Raw genomic sequence first — 20,608 nt, 5'->3', positions numbered from 1 at the left:
TGGCATTCCCACTGCTGTTGCCAGGAGGGAAGGGCTTTTGGGAAAGCTTTCCCTCGACTGAAAGTCAAGTCACCGTTTCTGCAAACTGCTTCCCATTCACTTTCTCTCCCCCTCAGCTTGTCAATGGAATGTTTCCTGCCCAGGTTGGTGAAGTGGTTCAGGAATGAGAAGATAGACAGACAGACTTTAAAAATATGCAACATTATATGCCCATATATCCTGTATATTTACATTATATGCCCATTATATTCCTGTATATTTACTATGCTTATATATTTGTATTTATTCCATTGATTTCTATTCCACCATTCCACTCCAGATGGTACTCAAGGCAGCTAATAAGCAGAGATTTATGCTGCAGAAGATGTCAAAGCCCACAAAACCATGATAATGACTTGCCTTATTTAATGAAATGGAAGAAACCCCTTGTTTGAAAAACGTATGTTTGGGGAAAGGTTTTCTAATTCAGATAATGCTAGCAAGATGGTGTGTAGAAACATGGATGGCTATAAAGTCTGGCTAAAGCTGACTGGGTGGGTCAACCCATGCCATCTCTAGCACTCTTGCCTTAGGCCCACTGTCCATCCGTCCTTCCTTCCTTCCTTCCTTCCTTCCTTGTTTGCTTTGACCCCTTACCTCCATCTGCTGCCCTACCAGCTCTTCTCTTCCTATACTCTGGTGTAGATCATATATATGACCAGTAGGTTGAGTGGAAGAGATTTGCCTGCCAGGCAACATGTTGAAATAATAGCACAGCACCCACTTGCTAGTCAGTGGAGCTTTCTAATCATGCAGATAGGTGTGGTTAGAGGTAGGCGACTGGTCTGCTGGCTACTGATGCCACCGAGGCACTCAGTGTGGGTTTTCTCATTGTAGATATTGGGGGGGGGGCAGGATTTGGGGAACTCTCTCCTAGATTAGAAGCACAGGTTTCCCCTCCCCAAAACAGTCTGGTTCCTTCCTCATACCTGTCAACTTTCTGATGATACCTCTCCTACCTGCACTGGTAAAGTGGTCCAGGAAGAGAAGGTAGACAGATGCAAGACACATGGAACATAATATAGGTAGATTCCTGACATCTGCACTGTTTTGTTACTTCAAATCCTCAGTATGAAATTGGCGTTTTTGTTCTTTTATGGGAGGCAGCGTGTGTTCTACAGTAAACCAGAACATCCAAGGCAAACTGTTACTATCTTGCTTTGTGACCTTAAGGAAGTGTCACAAACTCTGTTTTTAATGCTCCTTTTATCTAGATATAGAAAAGGCTGCTCGCAATAACAGTCATATTTTGGAAGAGAGGTTTTGACTGAAGACAAAGTAACATTAAAATGTAACCACTTTTATTTTTGGAATGGTTTTCACAGTGGTGTTCCTAATACATTTACAAAATATGCAAGTGGTAAATGTCAGATGCTTCTAGACAGAGGGTTCCTAGCGCTACTCATCAAAAGGCACTGTGCAGCTCCTCCCTCTTTTTCTCCTTAATGGATTATCTGCAGTAACAAAAAAGGCGAACAAAGCGGTGGGAGGCCTACACGGGAGGCCTACAAGTGGAAGACGATGATATCTGGACCTCCGGTGAAATTCTGTGAATGAGGCAGGGCGATGGCGCTATAAAAGCCTCATCTGGAAGCACATGCTGCCTTTCCCCTTTTGTGGGAGACTGGCTGATACGGGCTCCACATCCCAAAAGCAACCTTTCCTGACCTCTAAAATCTAGAACCCCAAAGCAGTCCTTGCATTATGGTAGCTCTCCCTGACAATAATACAGGCCTCACCCACCAACTATGAGCAAGTGGAACAGCCTCTCTCAGTCAGGTGTCCTCTAGATGTGTTGGACTCTACAACTCCCATCACCCCAGCTATCCAGATGGGGATTGTGGGAGTTGTAGTCCAGTGCACTGGGGGGGGAGGCTGCTTGGGGAAGACTGTAGTAGTGTATTCTAAAGCCTGGCAGGTGGGGTGACCAGATGCAGAGGCCAAGGCTCTATACCTTTACTACCTGCGTAGAAGAATGCATTTGGATAGGTTCAGCTTGTCATGCAGGGATGAGAAAAGATTTACCCACTGGCTTCTCTACTTCTACACAACTATTAAAGGTACAGGTATCCTGTCCTGTCCTGCACTGTATCCCTCTAATTCTGTGCACTTAACATAACCTAGGAGGTGCAAATTGATTACTACCATGCGTGTATGTGTGTGTGCATATGTATGTATGTACACACACAAACACACCCCTTAAGGAAACCTGGACAGAACAGATAGTGTGGCTTACCCTTCTCAATTTTTTATTTGCCCTAACCCAAGGAATCTCTGTTTTGTAGAGCGCTGCAAATGCAAGCCCATAAAAGCTACCCAGAAGACTTATCTTCGGAACAACTACAACTACGGTAAGTATTGGCTTCATGGTAAGTAACCTTTGAAGGAGAGAAGAAGGTTAAAGTGAGGTGGAAGATATTTGACAGAAATAGGTTCTCGGGCAGCTGCTTTTGCCAGACCACATCCCCAAGGGCAAGGAACTCAGTCAGCTGTTGAGGGGGGAAATAATTTCACAGTTCTACCAATGGAAAACGCCCTCCCCTGCTGCCATCCCACAGATAGGAATGTCAAGATCAGTCCATCATTTTAACTAGTAGGTGTTAGCTTTCCTGGATAGAGGATTATATGACAGAAGACGTTCCTTGATGGAAACTTGGGAGAGATGGATTCCACCTTGTGCCCCTCTTAGCTGCTGCTACTTCAAGATCTACAAGTAGTAGCAACAGTGGTGGAAAATGGAGGGCTGACTTTCTTAGCTCCTCCTTCTGCTGCTGACAGTTGTTGTTGGTGTTGTACTAGCAGCAGCAGTGATGGAAAACTGAGGGCTGAGTCTTGTCCCACACTCAAAGAACCTTAAGGTTTGCAGAAGTACAAAAATCTTTAAGGAAAAAATTCTAAGTGGGGGGATCCCAAAATAGCCCAATGAGAACGTGAGTGTGCTCACAGAATGCTGACTGACTGGTGGGGGAAAACTGAACAACTGGGTGGGAGGGGGAATGAAAGGAAGCATTATAGGGGTGTGTGGCCAACTGACTGGAGCACTGAACATGAGCAACTCCACACTGCAACATTTTGTTACAGGCCCCACTTGTGTCTGTATAATGAAGATGGTGATCTGCATGAAAATTGGTCCTACACAAGGCCAATCTGTTCATCCGTTAACCCAAGAACTTCTTCATGAGTCCTTGATATTTTCACAAAGGAGACACTATCCATTTCTAAGTGTAGCTATAATTACATGCGGCATGGCAAAACTTGATCATGATTGTCACCTGTCAATGTGCTGTTATAAAATACAAAAGATCTATTGACATCTAAGGAAGTTATTTTGAAACACATCAGTAGCAACATGTGATGGTGAAAAAGTTATTTAAAAATATACTTTACAAGCTATCTCTCAAAATATTTGGAAGTAAGTCAGATGTAACAAACATGTACGGTATTAGCTATAATGTAGGACCTAATTCTACCTTGACTGAGAAAATAAATTACTTTCCAATTTAACATACACTAAAACAAAACAAAACACAATTTAAGCTGGATCAACTGCACTGCTGGAAATGGACTTCCCTTCTCCTTCCTTCCCATGGCAGCCCCTCCAGACCCCCCAAAATGCTACTCAGAGATTCAGGAGACCCTGCTGAATAGGGTGAGTTGGGTTGTTTAGGGGAAGGAGGGATCACCCAAAATCGGGCAGAGGGACCTTCCTAATGGGAGCCCTTCCTCTCAAGGAAGGCAGATCCTAGATCCAATGCAATGACAACAGTGTACTGTTACATTTTTAGCCTGTTCTTCCTCCAGTGAGCTCAGATTCTCCCCATATTAGGACAGGACAGGGTTGAGAGAGAATGAGAAAGTCATCCAGTGTCTTAGCTAAGTTGGGGATTTGAATCTGGGGTTCCCAGAGTCTGACACTCTAACCCAGCCTTTCCCAACCTGGTGCCCTCCAGATCTATGGCCATGCTGGCTGGGAGGGGTAGGATTTGTAGTCCAACACATCAGGAGGGCGCCAGGTGTGGGAGAGGCTGCCAGAACCATTACACCACACTGGCTCTCTGACAATATCAAGGCCAGCCATATGTAAGACATTGCAGGAGTACAAAGGCGATAGACATAAAGGGCTGGATCCAGAGTAGACCCACTGAAATCAAGTTAGTCATGATTTCAGTGGGTCTTCTCTGACTAAATCTGGATCCCACCCAATGGTTTTACAAATATAATCTTTACAGGCACTTCTTTAAAAAAGAAATCTTCATCAATCATCATCTTCATGGTTTTAAGAAAATGAAGGTCTTGTTGTCATAGTATTAATAATAATAGTAATAATAAGGATAAGAATAATAAAATAACACCTAAGAATAATAAAATAGCACATAATTAATTCAATAAATAACAAGAACATTTTCTTAAAAACCCTTCATTGTAGGAAGTTGAGTTCAAAGGAATAAAACATTCAGGACAGTTCACAGTGGCATAATTTTAACTCCGCTTTTTGTTATTTCTCTTCAGTCATTCGGGCTAAAGTGAAAGAGGTGAAGACCAAATGTCATGACGTCACTGCAGTAGTTGAAGTAAAGGAGATTCTGAAATCTTCCTTGGTGAACATTCCAAGGGACACTGTTAACCTGTACACAAACTCTGGCTGCCTGTGCCCACCTCTCAATGCTAATGAAGAATACATCATCATGGGTTATGAAGACGAAGAACGCTCCAGGTAACTTCCTCCCTTCCTCCTTGTAGCTCTGGACATCAACCTCCCTAATATAAACAAAACACAAAGCAGCTTACTACAAGTTTACTTAGGGTGCAATTCTATACATGTTTAGACAGAAAAAAGGCCTACAACTCCGAGCATGCCCCTGCCAGCATGGCTGGCTGGGGCATGCTGGGAGTTGTAAGCCTTTTTTTCTATCACTCTTAATTACCATAGCATGCTTAATACAAAGAAAACAGAAAAAACACTCGTATGAAACACTGATATGGATCTACCATCACTACCTAATTTCATATGAAAACAACCAAGAGTCTTGTGGCACCTTAAAAATTAGCAGGTTTATTGGGGCATAATCTTTTGTGGGCTCACCATTAATCTCCTGGACAATTGTTAATTTCACATATTTCTGAGAACTGCTGAGCCTACCCCAGCCCAACATCTGAAGAAGGAAATATGGCTTTCTTCCTCTTTCTAGCTTCACCACACCTAGGGCAAGCTAGGAGCCAGTAGCCAGACTCTGTGGTAGGATTGTTTGCAACTGGCAGTCACAGAGGGTAAAGCAACATAAGTACATTCCCGTCAGTGAGTAATGTTGGTGGCAGCAATCACTTCCAAGGAGGGGGAAAGGTGGGAGTTCCCAGTATTTTCCCCTTAAGGACAAAGCATTCCCTGTCTTCCTAACTAGACCCACTTTGCTTTGTTTATGCATATTATAATGCATCATTGTTGTTGTTGTTTTGCTGTGAAATGAGTAGATTACTCTTGGTAGAAGGCTCCATAGCGGAAAAATGGAAGGATCGTCTTGGTAAAAAAGTGAAGGTAAGATAAAGTTTCGTTAATTGTTTGATCATGTTTGACCTTCGTTATAGTGTTTCGTTTTTGTCTCATCACTGATCATGCAGCCCGATTCTGCACTTGTTTATGCAGAAGGAAAAGCACACATAATTCACTTGCAGCCTCAGTAATCATCTGTCAACATTACTGGGATGATTTCCTGAGCAAATTTGGTTCCCCTTTTTACTGTAACCAGTACATCTCATGCCAGAAATAAATTCCAAAATATATATATGAGTGCATTTAAAAAAACAAACAAACAATTCTCCAGAGTCTACATATATTTTAGTATATTAATTACAAATTAATTAATTATTTATAGCCAATTAATTAATAATTAATTGGCTGTTAAATTAAACACAATTAAATTCAGGCCAACAAAACGTCAGGATCAAAAATGAGCATGGAAATCATTAAGTTTCACTACAAAGCTGTGCTATCTTGCATTTTTTGTGTTATGCTGTTAACCAAAAATATGACATGTGTAACTAACCATTTTAGGAATATATGAACAATATTCATATAGTAATAATAATAACAATGACACCTAATAATAATAAAAAGGGTAACACTTGGACAACCTCATAAGTACTTTAAAAATATTTTTAAACTTTTTTTTTTTAATTCAGTTAAGCTGCAGATTTTTAAGGATTTCCCCCCAAAACATCCGCATGGATCGGAACAGAATGAACTTACATGCAAAACCTACACACTGGATTACGTCCTTCCTGTGCATCCCTAATTAAAAGTACCTAAATAGCCTGCGTGAATAAAATGGGCTTTGCTTGACTCCTAAAACAACGTTGATTCCAGGCAGCCCTCCTGGGGGAGGGCATTTCATATCTGGGTGTGATATGAAATGTGAAGCTTCACAATATGGCTTCACAAAAAGCTTAGGGATGACCTGAAAACAAAAAAGGACACATATAGGAAGTGGAAAGAAGGCCAAGTAACAAAGGAAGAGTACAGGCAGGTAGCACAGAATTGCAGGGATGGTGTCAGGAAGGCTAAAGCTGAGAACGAGCTAAGGTTAGCGAGGGATGCTAAAAACAACAAAAAGGTATGTGCATAGTAAAAGACGGAGGAAAGAAATGGTTGTTCAGCTATTAAATAAGGATGGCAAAAAGATAACAGATGACAAAGAAAAGGCAGAGGTGCTCAATTCCTACTTTGGCTCAGTCTTCTCCCAAAAGAGGGTCTATGACCCCCCTGGCAAAGGCAAAGTACAGGCTGAAGGGGCAGGATTGCAGCTTGAGATCGATAGGCATATGGTCAAGGAACACCTAATTACTTTGAATGAGTTCAAATCTCCAGGGCCAGATGAACTGCATCCTAGAGTAATAAAGAAACTGGCAGAAGAACTCTCAGAACCACTGTCTATTCTCTTTGAGAAATCATGGAGGACGGGGGAAGTGCCAGATGACTGGAGGAGGGCTAATGTTGTCCCTGTCTTCAAAAAGGGTAAAAAAGAGGAACCTGGGAACTACAGACCACTCAGTCTGACATCAATCCCTGGGAAAATTCTGGAGCAGATGATAAAGCAATCCATCTGGAAGCACCTTGAAAACAATGCAGTGATTACTCGAAACCAACATGGATTTGTCAAAAACAAGTCCTGCCAGACGAATCTGATCTCATTTTTTGATCAAGTAACCTCCCTTGTGGACCGTGGGAATGCTGTAGACATCATATACCTTGACTTCAGCAAAGCTTTTGACAAAGTGCCCCATGATATCCTGATGAGCAAACTAGCTCAAAGTGGGCTAGATGAAACAGCGATCCGGTGGATCCACAGTTGGCTACAGAATTGGACTCAAAGAGTGCTTATCAATGGGACCTTCTCAAACTGGGGAGATGTAACGAGTGGGGTACCGCAGGGCTCAGTCCTGGGCCCAGTGCTCTTCAACATTTTTATTAATGACTTGGAGGAGGAGGTGCAGGGAATGCTGATCAAATTTGCAGATGACACAAAATTGGGCGGGATAGAGAATACTTTGGAAGACAGAAACAAAATTCAAAGTGATCTGGATAGACTGGAGCGCTGGGCAGAAAACAACAGAATGACATTTAATAGGGATAAATGCCAAGTTCTGCACCTAAGAAAAAGAAACCAAATGCACCGTTACAAGATGGGGGATATGTGGCTCAACAACACTACAAGCAAGAAGGATCTTGGAATTGTTGTCGATCACAAGCTGAATATGAGCCAACAATGTGATGTGGCTGCAAAAAAGGCAAATGCTCTTTTGGGCTGCATTAATAGAAGCATAGCTTCCAAATCCCGGGAAGTACTAGTTCCCCTCTACTCAGCACTGGTTAGGCCTCATCTGGAGTACTGTGTCCAGCTCTGGGCACCACACTTTAAGAAGGATGCACACAAACTGGAGAGGGTTCAGAGGAGGGCAACAAAGATGATCAGGGGACTAGAAACAAAGCCCTGTGAGGAGAGACTGAAAGAACTGGGCATGTTTAGCCTTGAGAAGAGAAGACTGAGGGGAGATAGGATAGCGCTCTTCAAGTACTTGAAAGGTTGTCACAGAGAGGAAGGCCAGGATCTCTTCTTGATCATCCCAGAGTGCAGGACACGGAATAATGGGCTCAAGTTACAGGAAGCCAGATTCCGGCTGAACATCAGGAAAAACCTTCTGACTGTTAGAGCAATACGACTATGGAACCAATTCCCTAGGGAGGTGGTGGGCTCTCCCACACTGGAGGCGTTCAGGACGAGGCTGGACAGCCATCTGTCAGGGATGCTCTGACTTGGATTCCTGCGTTGAGCAGGGGGTTGGACTTGATGGCCTTGTAGGCCCCTTCCAACCCTATGATTCTATGGGTGCCAGAGCCAAAAAAGCCCTCTCCCTAATTGGCACCTGCTTCAGACAGGGAAGACACCCAGAGAAGGGCATCTGCGGATGACCTTAGAATATGGGCAGGTCGATATGGAATGGAAGTAGGTGGGCCTTCAGGGAGCTGGTTTCCAAGCCACTGAGGGCTTTAAAGGTAAACACTAGCACTTGGAATTGGGCTGAGAAGCAGAGAGGCAACCCGTGAGGTCTTAACTGGTGAGAGATCATATGAATGAGCTGTCCCTTTAGGTGCAGAAGCCAGCTAGCTAAACAGTTTTGGATCAGGAGATTTGAAGGGCCTACTCCTGCATGAACATGTCCATCAATTGTGGCAATCTCCAGATGTCCTGCTCTGTGTTGCACCAGCAAGAGAGGTGTGGTGGGCGGGGGTTTGAGACAGAGCCTTTTCGGTGGCATTACCTTGACTGTCAGACTCCCTTTGAAGGGAGATTGTATTGGTCCCTTCTTGGTTTTCTTGCTGGCAGGCATTCAAAACATTTTTATTCCACCAAGTGTTTTTTAATCTTGCCTGTTGCAAACCTGTTTTACTTGTTTGCTCTTGACTTGTTTTGATACTCTCCGGTTTTCATGGTAACACAATTTTAATCGTTGAAAGCTGCAGTGGGGGCCCTATTTAGAGCTGAAAGGTGGAATAGAAATGTTTATGAATGAATGAATGAATGAATGAATGAGTGTGTGTGTGTGTGTGTGTGTGTGTGTGCCCATCTGCTTCCCCCTACATTAGAGCAGGGAGGGAAATCCCCAAAGCCATGATTGGTTTTACTTCACTGATCAGGGGGTAAGGAGCTGGCTGGATTGATTTTCTCTGGACACAGTGGATCTGGGGTGTGGACGGCACACACATTTGGGCCCCAAGTGCTTCTTTGCATACTCAAAAACCCTTATCACTGGTTCTGTATGTGGGGCCATTGAGATATTTCCACTGCTGCTGCTCAAGTTGGCATTGCCCTTTGGATCCCATGTTTATTCTCTCCAATCACATTTGCTCATCTCTTTCTTTTCCTGCTGCCAGAGTATGAAACAATAGTTCACTCAGTTTATCCCTACAGGGGTTAGGATAGCATTAAGCCAGGAACTTTAAATACCTGTCCTTTGGGACACCAAAGAACATGCTGGGCTTTGAATGCATTTCTGGTCTTTCTGTATTCATGGAGGGTTATTTTGCATCAAATAAGCTCCTTTTGAATTACTTGGCAACATGGATAGAATTATGATGTGAACTCTTGAGCTTGGGATTTGTGTGTTAAAGCATATCCAAACAAAGGGTTTGCCTTCGTGTGCGTGCATGTGTGTGCATAATTTGGCTTTACAAACTGATCTTTTATATAAAATATAGTATTTCTTGCTCTCGTTGCTGGAGAAGTGAACCTCTGCATTGCAATCCACTTTACCATGCACAAATACAGTCTTGAACAACTTCTGGCCCACCCAGCCAAAACAGGCTACCAGCCATGTACATTGGTGGCCCACCGGGGACTCAGTCAGCATTCTTTTTTTGCTGCCTTCTCTAAACTATGGCTTCTGTCTGATGATAGATCTGATTATTTTAAAGTATCAGTTTTGTTATGTATCTCACAGGCACACTTTATGTGGCAACATTGCTTAATTTTTTTCACAATGCTCATGCACTTTTTCAGAAAAGCACTGAATAGACGCCAGTTGTGGACTGATATGTGGCATTCTCTTTCAGATATAGTGTCATGTGCTTTTGCATATGTCTCCATGGGCAACTGATTGAAATATTATTTTTATTGGAGCATTGTATAACACCGTTACTTATATATATCAAACAAGATGATATTATCACAGTTGCTAAAATCATTAAAATCTCTTGTAGCTACCCTACAGCATGTCAGAGATTCTGAAAGTATAAAATAGCTAACATTCCATGAATTGCTCTGTGCGTTTGTACAGAGGAATGCTCCTGCAATGAATTTGTATAATCTGAAACAATCTTGTTCAGTGCAGATGTCTGATGAATTAAAAACAATTATTTCTTTTTAACAACATGTGTCCAAATGTCTACTTGATTTCTATGAGCCTGTGCAATAGTTTATGTGGCTAACACAGATATATTATTTCAAACATTTCTGCATGTTCTCATGTGTATTATGTCATGTTATGTATAAAACTTACAATAGTATGATTGTTCAAAGCTATCCTGGGGGTTTTAATGATTCTATGAACTGTGATCATATCATGTTTGATATAAGTCAGTTGTCCAGGTTCAGGTGATCACGGGGGTAAAAGAAGCCATCGTGGCTTCTCCCCCCGCCACCATGCACGTGACCATAATTTGCATAATCACCTGCGCAAAAGCGTGAGTTGCCGTGTTGTCCAAACCTGGTGCGTGGTGGGGTGGGGGTGGCTTCATACCCGCCCTACAACCCACGACAAGCAGTAGCAGCTGTAGGGTGGGTACGAAGCCGTCATGCTGGGTTCGGATGACATGGCAACCCGCACTGCAGCACGGGCAATTATGCAAATTACGATCATGCAGGTGGTGGGGAGAGAAGCCACGATGGCTTCTTTTATCCCCGTGATTATCTGAATACCCCCTCTGTGTGTTATTCCATGCTCAAACAGAAACATGATTTCAGTCAGCTGCACATATATGCAATAGCAGATGCCATCATATCTGAAAATGATCACCATGTATTAGTTCAGAACTGGTGTAAATTTGGTGCTTTTTTTTTTTTGTCATCACCACTGGAGACATCAAAGATAACAGCTCATGACTTTGTCACAATCACATTCTGTATGAAAGTTGCAGATGCAATGGATGTGCTTGCTGGTGCAGGATTTGCATTTTCTCAGGTATGCACCCAATGTTGGGAAAATGTGACATCATGGCAACTGAAATGCAACCTAGAAAGAAGCCATCAGTGTAATAAGTGGCTACCAACTGCATATCTATTGCCCTAAAAATCGATTGAGTTGGTATGACTTAGTCATACTTAAGAGATACATTGAATTCAATGGGACTTGTGTTAGTCAAGTCCCTTTGATTTGAATGGGTCTACTCTGACTAGATCTGGATCCAACCCATTGTATAGAAAGCACTTCAGCATTTTGCTTTGGCTGTGAGAAAGCAGCAGACAGTTCAATTGTTTGTTCCAGTTTATAGATGGCATAGAGATAACCTTTCATAGAATAGAATAGTAGGGTTGGAAGGGGCCTACAAGGCCATCGAGTCCAACCCCCTGCTCAATGCAGGAATCCAAGTCAGAGCATCTAACTTTCCTTTGCGGTCTGTGTTTAACACTATTTACCACCTCCTTCTCAGCCAAACTGGGCTGGAGTCAGAACATATTACTCACACTTACTGGCTTTCTGCAAGATCAAGAAAATTTTTATACTTAAGTGTCAAACTCCCCCAAACCTCCATCTGAAGCCAGTAGTGCAGTCTCTCACCCCCAGCATGTTGGATAGCTGTACTGCTTACCATTATCAACTTAAACCCTGACCTATGAATAAGGACTCCAGCATTTGCCCTTTAGCAGAGGCCAAAATATTCAAAGAACAGTCTGTGGAATGGTGGGTGGGGTAGGGTAGCACTGGATGAAAAAACAACAAATTGGTGGTTATCTTAACAACTAACACATTCATTGTGCCAAAATTTAATAGATGGGATCTGGAATCTGTTTCCCACAGATGGAAGAGCTCCTTCTATCTGCTGGAGACTTCTCATCCAGCCAGAGGTGCAGCTAGGGCTGGAATGTGGGGCCAAAGTCCAAGGGCCCAATATGAAGGTTTGAGGCCTACAGAGGCAAGGAAAAGAAAAAGGTCAGGCCTAGAGGCCTGAGCTTTTTTTGTGTGTATGGGGGGGGGGGGTAACCCTGAGAAGACTAGTTTCATTTCTCCAGTTAAGTTTCATTTTCCTGAGTTAGGTTTATTTTCTCCAGGTTTGAAACAGTACTTTTGGTTTTGGGGAAGGAGGCGATATAAAGGGAGAGTGACCCAGTGAGAGGGAGACCAGAAAAAGGAAAACCGGAGAGAGGAAGACTTGAGCATGAAGCGAGGGCAGGAAGAAGCAGCCTGGAGAAGTCTAAGTGCAACTAGGGTAGAGGAACTTGCATTTTTGCAACCTTTATTTTCTCTTAATTCCTTTTGTATCACTCAGCTCTATTCTGTAAATACCTTTAGTTGTGATTTTCTTGCTTTAATTTACCAGTAAACTGTTGTGGTTAACACCCAGGTGTCTGAAGTGCCAATCACCCCATGTCTACAGACTAAACACCACATATTAGGAAGGGGAAGTTTAAAGGAAGGAAGGTGGGACTCTTAAGGAGGAAAGATATCCTTAAGGAGTTGTTCAGGGGGTCCAGGTCATAAGGGGAACCCTGACACCCCCATCAAGGGGGAGCCAAGTGACAGCAGCAGCTGAGCAGGGCAGCGGAAGCAAACTCCATTTTATTCCTGCAGCCATGATGGTGCCATGATTTAAGTGCGTTTCAAATGCAAACCTGCAGATGCCCGGAGTATTTCTTTTCTTTCCTGCCTTTATTTTATTTGTAACCCGCCTTTCTACCATAAAATGGCACTCGAGGCGGCTTGCAGAACCATTTAAAATGAATTAAAACAATACATTAAAATGTAATAAAAACGTAACAATTGACAGAAAAAACATATTATTAGAAACAGCACCCAACGCACCAGACCGACTTACAGGTTAAAGGCTTTTCTGATCAGGATTGGCAAACAGTTTTGTTGTTCCAACATATCAGGTATTTAGAAGCAATTTTAAAGCATGGAAGGGTGGTTGGAAGGGTGGCAGGCGGAGAGGAGAGAAGAAAAATGTTTGTTGTGTGCTTCACGACTGAACTAATACACACAGCCATCTAAAAGTCCCTGTCTCCCACAATAAGACCATTAAGTCCAGGGTCTAAAATTACCAGCTGCACCACTGCATCCAGCGCAGGAATCCTACTGGCAGAAAGGAGATGGTGGTAGCAATTTCCTTGCAGTATCCTATGTGCCCTCCCCCAAATCTGCTCCAGGAGCTGGGGACCCGCTGAAACAGCACGGGAGTTGATGCTGGGGGCTGCAGGGTGAGCAGAAAATTGGTGATGATTGTCTCCTCCACCCCTTTCGTCTGCTCTGGGAATGCTCCCATTAGTGGAAAAAAAGCTGGATTCAATTCTCTCAATTCAAGGTAGGTTAGGAGAGTGCAAGGTCACCCAGTAAGCTTCATCACTGAGTGAGGATTTGAACCCAGGTCTCCCCAGTCCCAGCCCAATACTCTAGCTACTACACCACACTGGCTATTTCTTTGGGGCCCTAACTGAAGTGCTCTAAGATCAGGATTTGCCCCCACTAGGAGCCTTTCTACATGAGGCTTTTATTCTGCATTCATGCTTCCTCATTCATGGTAGTTTGTGGGTTCTTTACATGATGTCGTCATCCTCCAGGGCCTCTCCCATGCTTTGCAACCATTACTGCCCCCTCCCGATGAGAAAAGTCTAGTATTTTTTTTCCCAGCGGTGTTATAGAACCCTCGTGTAATTGAGCACTTCTGCTCTACCACAGTACTACCTAGTGGTTGTGTAATGGAACATATAGAAAGGCAGAGAAAGAAAAACCCTTGGAAAAAACACATTTAAGGAGCTGATTTTAATCCCGCAAAAAATTTGGAAGCAGACGCCTCGGTAAAGGTGCGGGTTAAATACCTCATGTAGAAATCCCTAGGAGTGAACTATCAAGTGAAAGCAGCTACAGTTGACTTCCCTCTCCCCCTTCCCCAGTTCATAGCTAACTTTCCTGTTCTGCTCTCACTTGCTTTCCACCCTAACCCAGGGGGCTGTTTCCCTCTGCAACAAGGGAGACTGTCAAGACCCCAAACATCCCAGCCAGCTCATGATATATATGCCTAATATATGTTAAATGATGATGACAATTCATGCATCTGATGAAGAGAGCTATATAGACAAAAATGCTCATGCCACCATAAATCGGTTAGTCTATTAATGTGCCACAAGGTTTATGTGGTTGTGTTTGCTATAACAGAACTAACATGGCTACCCCTCTGGAAAATGACACTAATAAAACAGACGGTCTGTGCCTAAAACCATTAGACAGATATCAGTCAAGCAACATAATAATCAAGGACAATGGACACTTAAGATAGTAGAAACAGAGAATAAAAACCTCACCATTCTAGACCCCAAATGCCTGGTAGGATGAAAAGGTTTTCCTAAAAACTTGCAATAGAATGAGCAGGGTGAGCCCCTACTTGGGAGGAAGGGGGCCTGTTCAGACGTGCATGGGGGGAGGGTGGTTAAGGTAACTACGGAGGGAGGTAGCAAAGCTACGACGCATGCACCCGTCACATGACCAGGAACCACATGGTGCTGCATGGTTCCCGTAACCACCCACCCCCGTAGTCACCATAACCATCCTCCCGCCACTGCCGCCAGTGATCCCAGTGGCCCTTGCGCTATGAAAACATGCATGCCGGCCACTCCATTTATGGTGACCACAGAGAAAGTATGCCTAGAGTGCCTCTGGAAGTGCAGGATGCTCTAGGCTACCATCTCTGTGGTTGCGGCCTAGAAACCACCAGGAGCCCCGTTTTATCCACCAGAGCGCCTGCCATACATGATGGTAAGCCACCCTGGGGCCCCTTAACCCTGCTGGTGGTTAGCTGAGGTGGTTCTGAAATCATGGTTAGCAGCTTTTTCTTCCCCTACACGGTGCGCTAAGCCACCATGGTTAGCGCAAATTCCCTAACCATCATGGCTTACTGATACATGTGAACAGGGCCAGAGTGTTCCAAAGAAAGAACCTGCTTCTAGTGCAGGAGTACAGACTCTCAAGCACAGGGGCCAAATCCTCCTGGGGTCTCAATCTGTTCCTCAAGGGTTCCCAGGAAGCCCCTTCCCCTGGCCCCTCCCCCTTTCCGCCAACCACTGATCATTGGGTGGTTTCCCAGCTTTTGCGCCGTTCTTTCCCCCTCCTAAAAGGTTGAAATGCCTCTCCTAAGGCTTAGTGACTGGTAGTCAGAGCTCTGAGGTATGGTATGCTGGCATTTTTGGCCCCACCCACCACTGGAATGCTTGTCTGAAATGGAATTTGGCCCTCAAGCTGAAAGAGATTCTGCATTCTAGGGAATGCCAGTCTGGCACTTTTGCAGATGTGTATTGTGGCACTCATTGTCCTGATTTGATGCGTGCCAAACATCCAGACTTGTCCACACAATGGCCATTAACGATCATACCTTCCCTTTGCTCCCTTTCTCTGATTGCCCTGTGTAAAAACGTAAAACCAGAACTCCAGTGGTAGCTCATGACTTCTGTAGACCCCCTACGAGCTAATACGTAGAGAAGGAAGTAGCCATGTTCATTTGTCCAGTTCTGTACAGAACAATACTTGTGGGGGCTTGGGGTCACGCCCACTGTCCCTGTCCCTAACGTTCAGTGTCTGTACCCAAGATTTTTCCAAAGTATGGATCACATATAGAAGCATCCTCCTAATGTTTCGACTACAACTCCAAATGTTTTGGATTACGATTGGCCATGCTGGCTGGGGCTTATGGGAGCTGAAGTTCAGGGCTTCGATCCAGGATCTGCCTTTGTGAGAGGAAGGGACCTTCTGCAAGAGGAAGTTCCATCCTCCTGATTTTGGGGGATCCCCCCCCCCATTCAGCCAGGTCCCCTGACTCTCTGTCTAGTATTTTCAGGGGTTGCTGTGGGAAGGAGGGAGCAGGGATGTCCACTTCCATCAGGGCAACTGATCCAGTGTAAATCTGGATCCAACCCCAAAACAACCAAGGGTATCAGTTTGGGGAAGGCTGGCTTATAGAGTGGTGTGGTGGTTAGAGTATTAGACTGGGACTGACAAGATCTGGGTTCTAGCTCCCACTCTGCCATGAAGCTCACTGGGTGACTTTGAGCCAGTCACTGACTCTCAACCTAAACTACCTCACTGGGTTGTTGTTGTGAGGATAAAAATGGACAGGAGGAAGTTCATGTAAGCCACTTCGGGTTCTTTGCAAGAGGAAAAAAGGCAGGATATATATGTAACAAACAAATAAATATAGTGAATCCCCCTGCTCTTACACACAAAGATAAGACACTGGCAGAGTGAGGGATGACATGAAATGGGACAAAAAGTGTTGGCTTGGTCACAGGCTTTGGAGTCTTAAGCTGTGGTTTGTCCCTCATGCTTTAGTTTCTCCTGCCAGCTGTTGCGTTTGCATCACTTGACTGCTTTTTCCATTCTGTTTTCTCAAGTGGGCTCACAGGTGGCTTCACTTAGGCTTTATGTTTTAAAAATAAAACTGAATGCAAGGCACTTTTCTGCTTGAGTCATCATGTGTTGGTGTTGGCTGGTTCATCTGCACTGTTTATCTGATCTCTAAGGTGGCCTGGGATTGCTTGATTAAAGACACACGGAAGGGGAAAGGGCAAGGTTTAAAAATTGTGTTTGTGTGTAATGCTTCTTGTGTTATTAATAATACCTTAGGGGCTAATCTTACAAACATTCATGTGTGTACAAATCATTCATTGGCTTTGGCAACAACTGGAACTAGTGTTGGTTTAGACAGGAATATGCATATAGTTAAAACTAAATTAACACTCCTGCTACCTCCCCCCAAACACACACAAAACAGGGCTTGTAGGATTTCAGCTTTAATATAGTAGTTAAGTGCATCTTTTTAAAATGGCACATCCCCTGCCTACAACTCAAAACACAGTACTGAAACATTCAATACAAAATATTGTCTCTGTCATGCACCTCATCTTGTCATTTTTTTTAGAAGAGGACAGTTTCGTTTCAAAAGAATGGGATTCAACTTGGCAGAGTTAATTAAGATTGCTTTACATGGTTTGTTATTGCTGTTGTTAAGAATATTTTACATTAAATATATAGTACAACCAAAGTAAATGAAAAATACAGCTAATTCAAAGGTAAAAATAAAATAAACAGTTGAATGGTATCAATTTATTTGTCAATCTAGTAGTGAACAAGCAATGACCTGGTTTACACATAATGGCGGCTTAATCAACCTATAATTTGCTCTGGTGCATGCTGCATGTGTGCCACACCATTTTGCATATGCAACCTCCAATCAGAGGTTGCTCCATGATGTCTGAACTGAGACAATATGGGTTAATCATGGGTTAAACAACCCACAGTTAACCTAAGAATGAACCATGGGTTAACTGTAGATTGTTTAACCCACGATTAACCCATAGTATCCAGGTTTGGACATCACAGAGCAACCTCTGATGGGGCCAATCAGAGGTTGTATATGGAAAATAGCAGTGGCACACACCATGGCAATTAATCCACGATTTGCTACCATTACATACAAAGAGCTTTTATTGATCACTTGACAATTTTCTCTTTTTTTTGCAAAAGATAAGTGACACCCCCTTTACATATAGCTATAAAAACAGGCTGTCATGTTTTGCATTTAGATAAGCAAATGAATAGATGAGATCTATGCTCAGATTTTAATAGGGCCTGATTAGATAGGATTGTTACAGTACTGGGGCCCTATGGTAGGTTGGGGAGAAGAGGGAGTGCTAGTGTTGACTGGTCTATCCTTCTTTTTCCTCCTTTGTCTGTTAAAACATGGAACTAGAACTCCATGATCCAAACTAGGAATGGAGGAGAGAGGGTAGAGATAGACTTCCTTGCTGGGATGAGCCCACCACTCTCACCCCTGCTACTCTCATCATTTGACCAAGGTCACTTGCAAAGCATGCCTTCAAATTAAAAATAAAATAACAAAACTGTTGATATGTTCTTTTTTGGACTCGATGGTCTTATAGGCCCCTTCCAACCCTACTATTCTATGATTCTAGTCCATCTTCACACACCGTTATAAGTTACAGAAATGTTTTATAGCATTCTAGCATAGTCTGCCTTTATTAAAAAGATTAGAAGGAGCACATTTTTTGGAAGGAGGTGCAGATGTAGTTGACATTGTGTTAAACTAACTTTTTTTTAAAAATCTAACAGCGCTGGGATCAGAAACTCCGTCATCCTGGTAAAGGCAGAAATGAACCCGGACAAAGCGATTCTGCTCAAAAATCTGGCAGAACCACCAATCCACGGCAAAGGCGCAACTAGAAGGAAAACGTCCCAGGTCAAAAAATTGAAATAATCCATGGACTTGTATAAATTAAAGACTTGCCTTGATGGAGCAGCAAAGGAGAAATTGCACTATTTCACGTTGCATTCTATTGTTTACTATGAGATCATGTTGTAACCCAATATTAGTTTTATCTTCCCCCTGAGTTTTCTGGCCCCTTGTACTTGCAGGAGTATAAACACTCAGAAAAATGGTATATTATACTCACAATATCTGTGGATCATATCTGCGGGTTTTTAAATGGCAAATCTGATGAGGTTAGCAGATGCCATGGTAATAGTTTGTACACAATTACCCAATCCAGAAATCTGTGTGCTCTCTGAACACATGAATCTCTGGAACATACAAGCACCCCATTCAGTTCAGCAGAGCAACCTGATGCATTCCTGCCTATGCATAAACAATCAGCGGTTCATAGCAGAGGTCTGGGAGGGCAATGCTGATGTAGAGCCGGTTCAGATTATTTTCTCCCTAAATAAAAACTGTGTGCAGGCAAGGAGCGAGATTGCGTCTTTTTCCCCTCTCACCAGGTGCGCTCGGCAGATGAGCGTGCTTGCTGAGAATATTCCTACAGGATATCCATGCATAACATCCAGTGTGTGCAGGCCTCAAGCATCTGTTCAATAGTCCATGTGTGATTTGGAGATCAACTGCATGATTCAGACTTTGGCATCACCAGAACAAGGACCAGGAAGAGGAGAAAAATTCGGGGAGAAAAATAATCTGGACTACCCTAGAGTAACACAGAAGAATGGAATTGGGTGTACATTCAGAATCTTGTTTTTCCAAGTGAGAAAAATGGAAGGCAAAATGTACACACAAAATTAAAAAAACACCACGGGATTGAATTGTAGAAACGGAAACAAGAGTTTCCCATGCTATTGCTGTGATTTAGCAGAGTGAGCAAAAGAAAATTGGGAATAGCGTAACAAGACCATTTCTGCATTTTGCAGTTAACCTGTGCAGGATGGGGACTTGGTTGGCCTTAGCTTTCACTTCCCCCCTCCCCTCCACCCTGCTAAACCCTTGTTGGCAGTATGGAAAAAGGATTATACAAAGAGATTATACCAAGAGCTCAGTGTATATCAGAGCAGGTCTGTTAAATGTCGATTCCTCTTCAATAAACCACTTGTATTAAGTCTAGCTTTAAAACATTAATCATGACAAATACCGCATGGAGGACTTGTTTTTGAATGTCTTGATCCTTGCGGGAAAGGTTGCATAGAATTAAGTCTCGCCAGAAGTTACATTGTACTTGCTGTCTGCTAACACTTCCGTTTTTTCTTCTTGTTGCCGAGTCACAGAGGTAGATGAACTTCACCAGGCCTCCTTTTTGGCATCCGCCTGCACTTTGTCATTTTGTTGTTGTCATTTTGATTGTATTTCAGTGTCTACATTCAACAGCAGCATTTGATGTTCAGTATTAGGGAGTCCAATTAAACAATTGACACTACTAAGAGAATTACAGCCATATTCCATGCAACGTGTCTCATAAAAGAACTGCAGCAGTGATCAGAGACTTTATCCTGACTTTTTGCAACAAATGTACATTTTTGTAGCCTATGTTATGTATTTCTGTTTGACATATGCCAGCAGGACATCCTGACGATTGTGTCCTTTATGCCTTACAAAACAGTTCCAATAGTTGGAAACTGTAATTCTGCTTCTCTCTCTCTCTCCCTCTCCCTCTCTCTCTCTCTCTCTCTCTCTCTCGTTAAAGTACAGAAATATCAGTAGAATACTGAACTAAAATAAAGCAAATATTTTAGCAGAAAATAAAACATTTATGTTACAAACTGCTTCGGCATTCTCACTAACAACTACGGCGGTTCCCTTCAGAAATGAAGTTATGAGTCAAGCAATGAGAGTGCAAATAATGCCATGAAATAGTGACAGTGTCTCCACATAGAAAAACATTCCCAACATGCTATCCCATGCCACCCATTGTTCCGTCACACTCCTGTGTGACCAAGAAACAAGCCAGATGCAGATAGGCACAGATTTGATTCTCAGTGGGTGCGGCCAGGAGATCACCAGAGAAAGGGAACAGAT

The 20,608-nt window shown here is 43.2% G+C and overlaps 1 protein-coding gene across 2 annotated transcripts in view; it reads left to right on the top strand.

The window, feature by feature from the left end:
• The window catches only part of FRZB (frizzled related protein), a 57,695-nt gene extending 37,340 nt beyond the window's left edge, over positions 1–20,355 (top strand). For both annotated transcript variants that reach the window (XM_084815311.1, XM_084815301.1), the window contains 4 exons: positions 2,325–2,390; positions 4,549–4,753; positions 5,509–5,572; positions 18,424–20,355. In XM_084815311.1, the coding sequence (XP_084671437.1) occupies positions 2,325–2,390; positions 4,549–4,753; positions 5,509–5,572; positions 18,424–18,534 (446 nt within the window). In that variant the 3' untranslated portion in view covers positions 18,535–20,355. The remainder of the gene's footprint in view (positions 1–2,324; positions 2,391–4,548; positions 4,754–5,508; positions 5,573–18,423) is intronic.
• The last annotated feature ends 253 nt before the right edge of the window (positions 20,356–20,608 follow it).

Source organism: Heloderma suspectum, chromosome 1, assembly GCF_057233095.1.
Source record: "Heloderma suspectum isolate Gila_16-S chromosome 1, 16-S_ref, whole genome shotgun sequence".
Classification (NCBI taxonomy): Eukaryota; Metazoa; Chordata; class Lepidosauria; order Squamata; family Helodermatidae; genus Heloderma; species Heloderma suspectum.
Note: the sequence above shows the minus strand (reverse complement) of the source record. Positions and strands in the feature narration are given on the sequence as shown.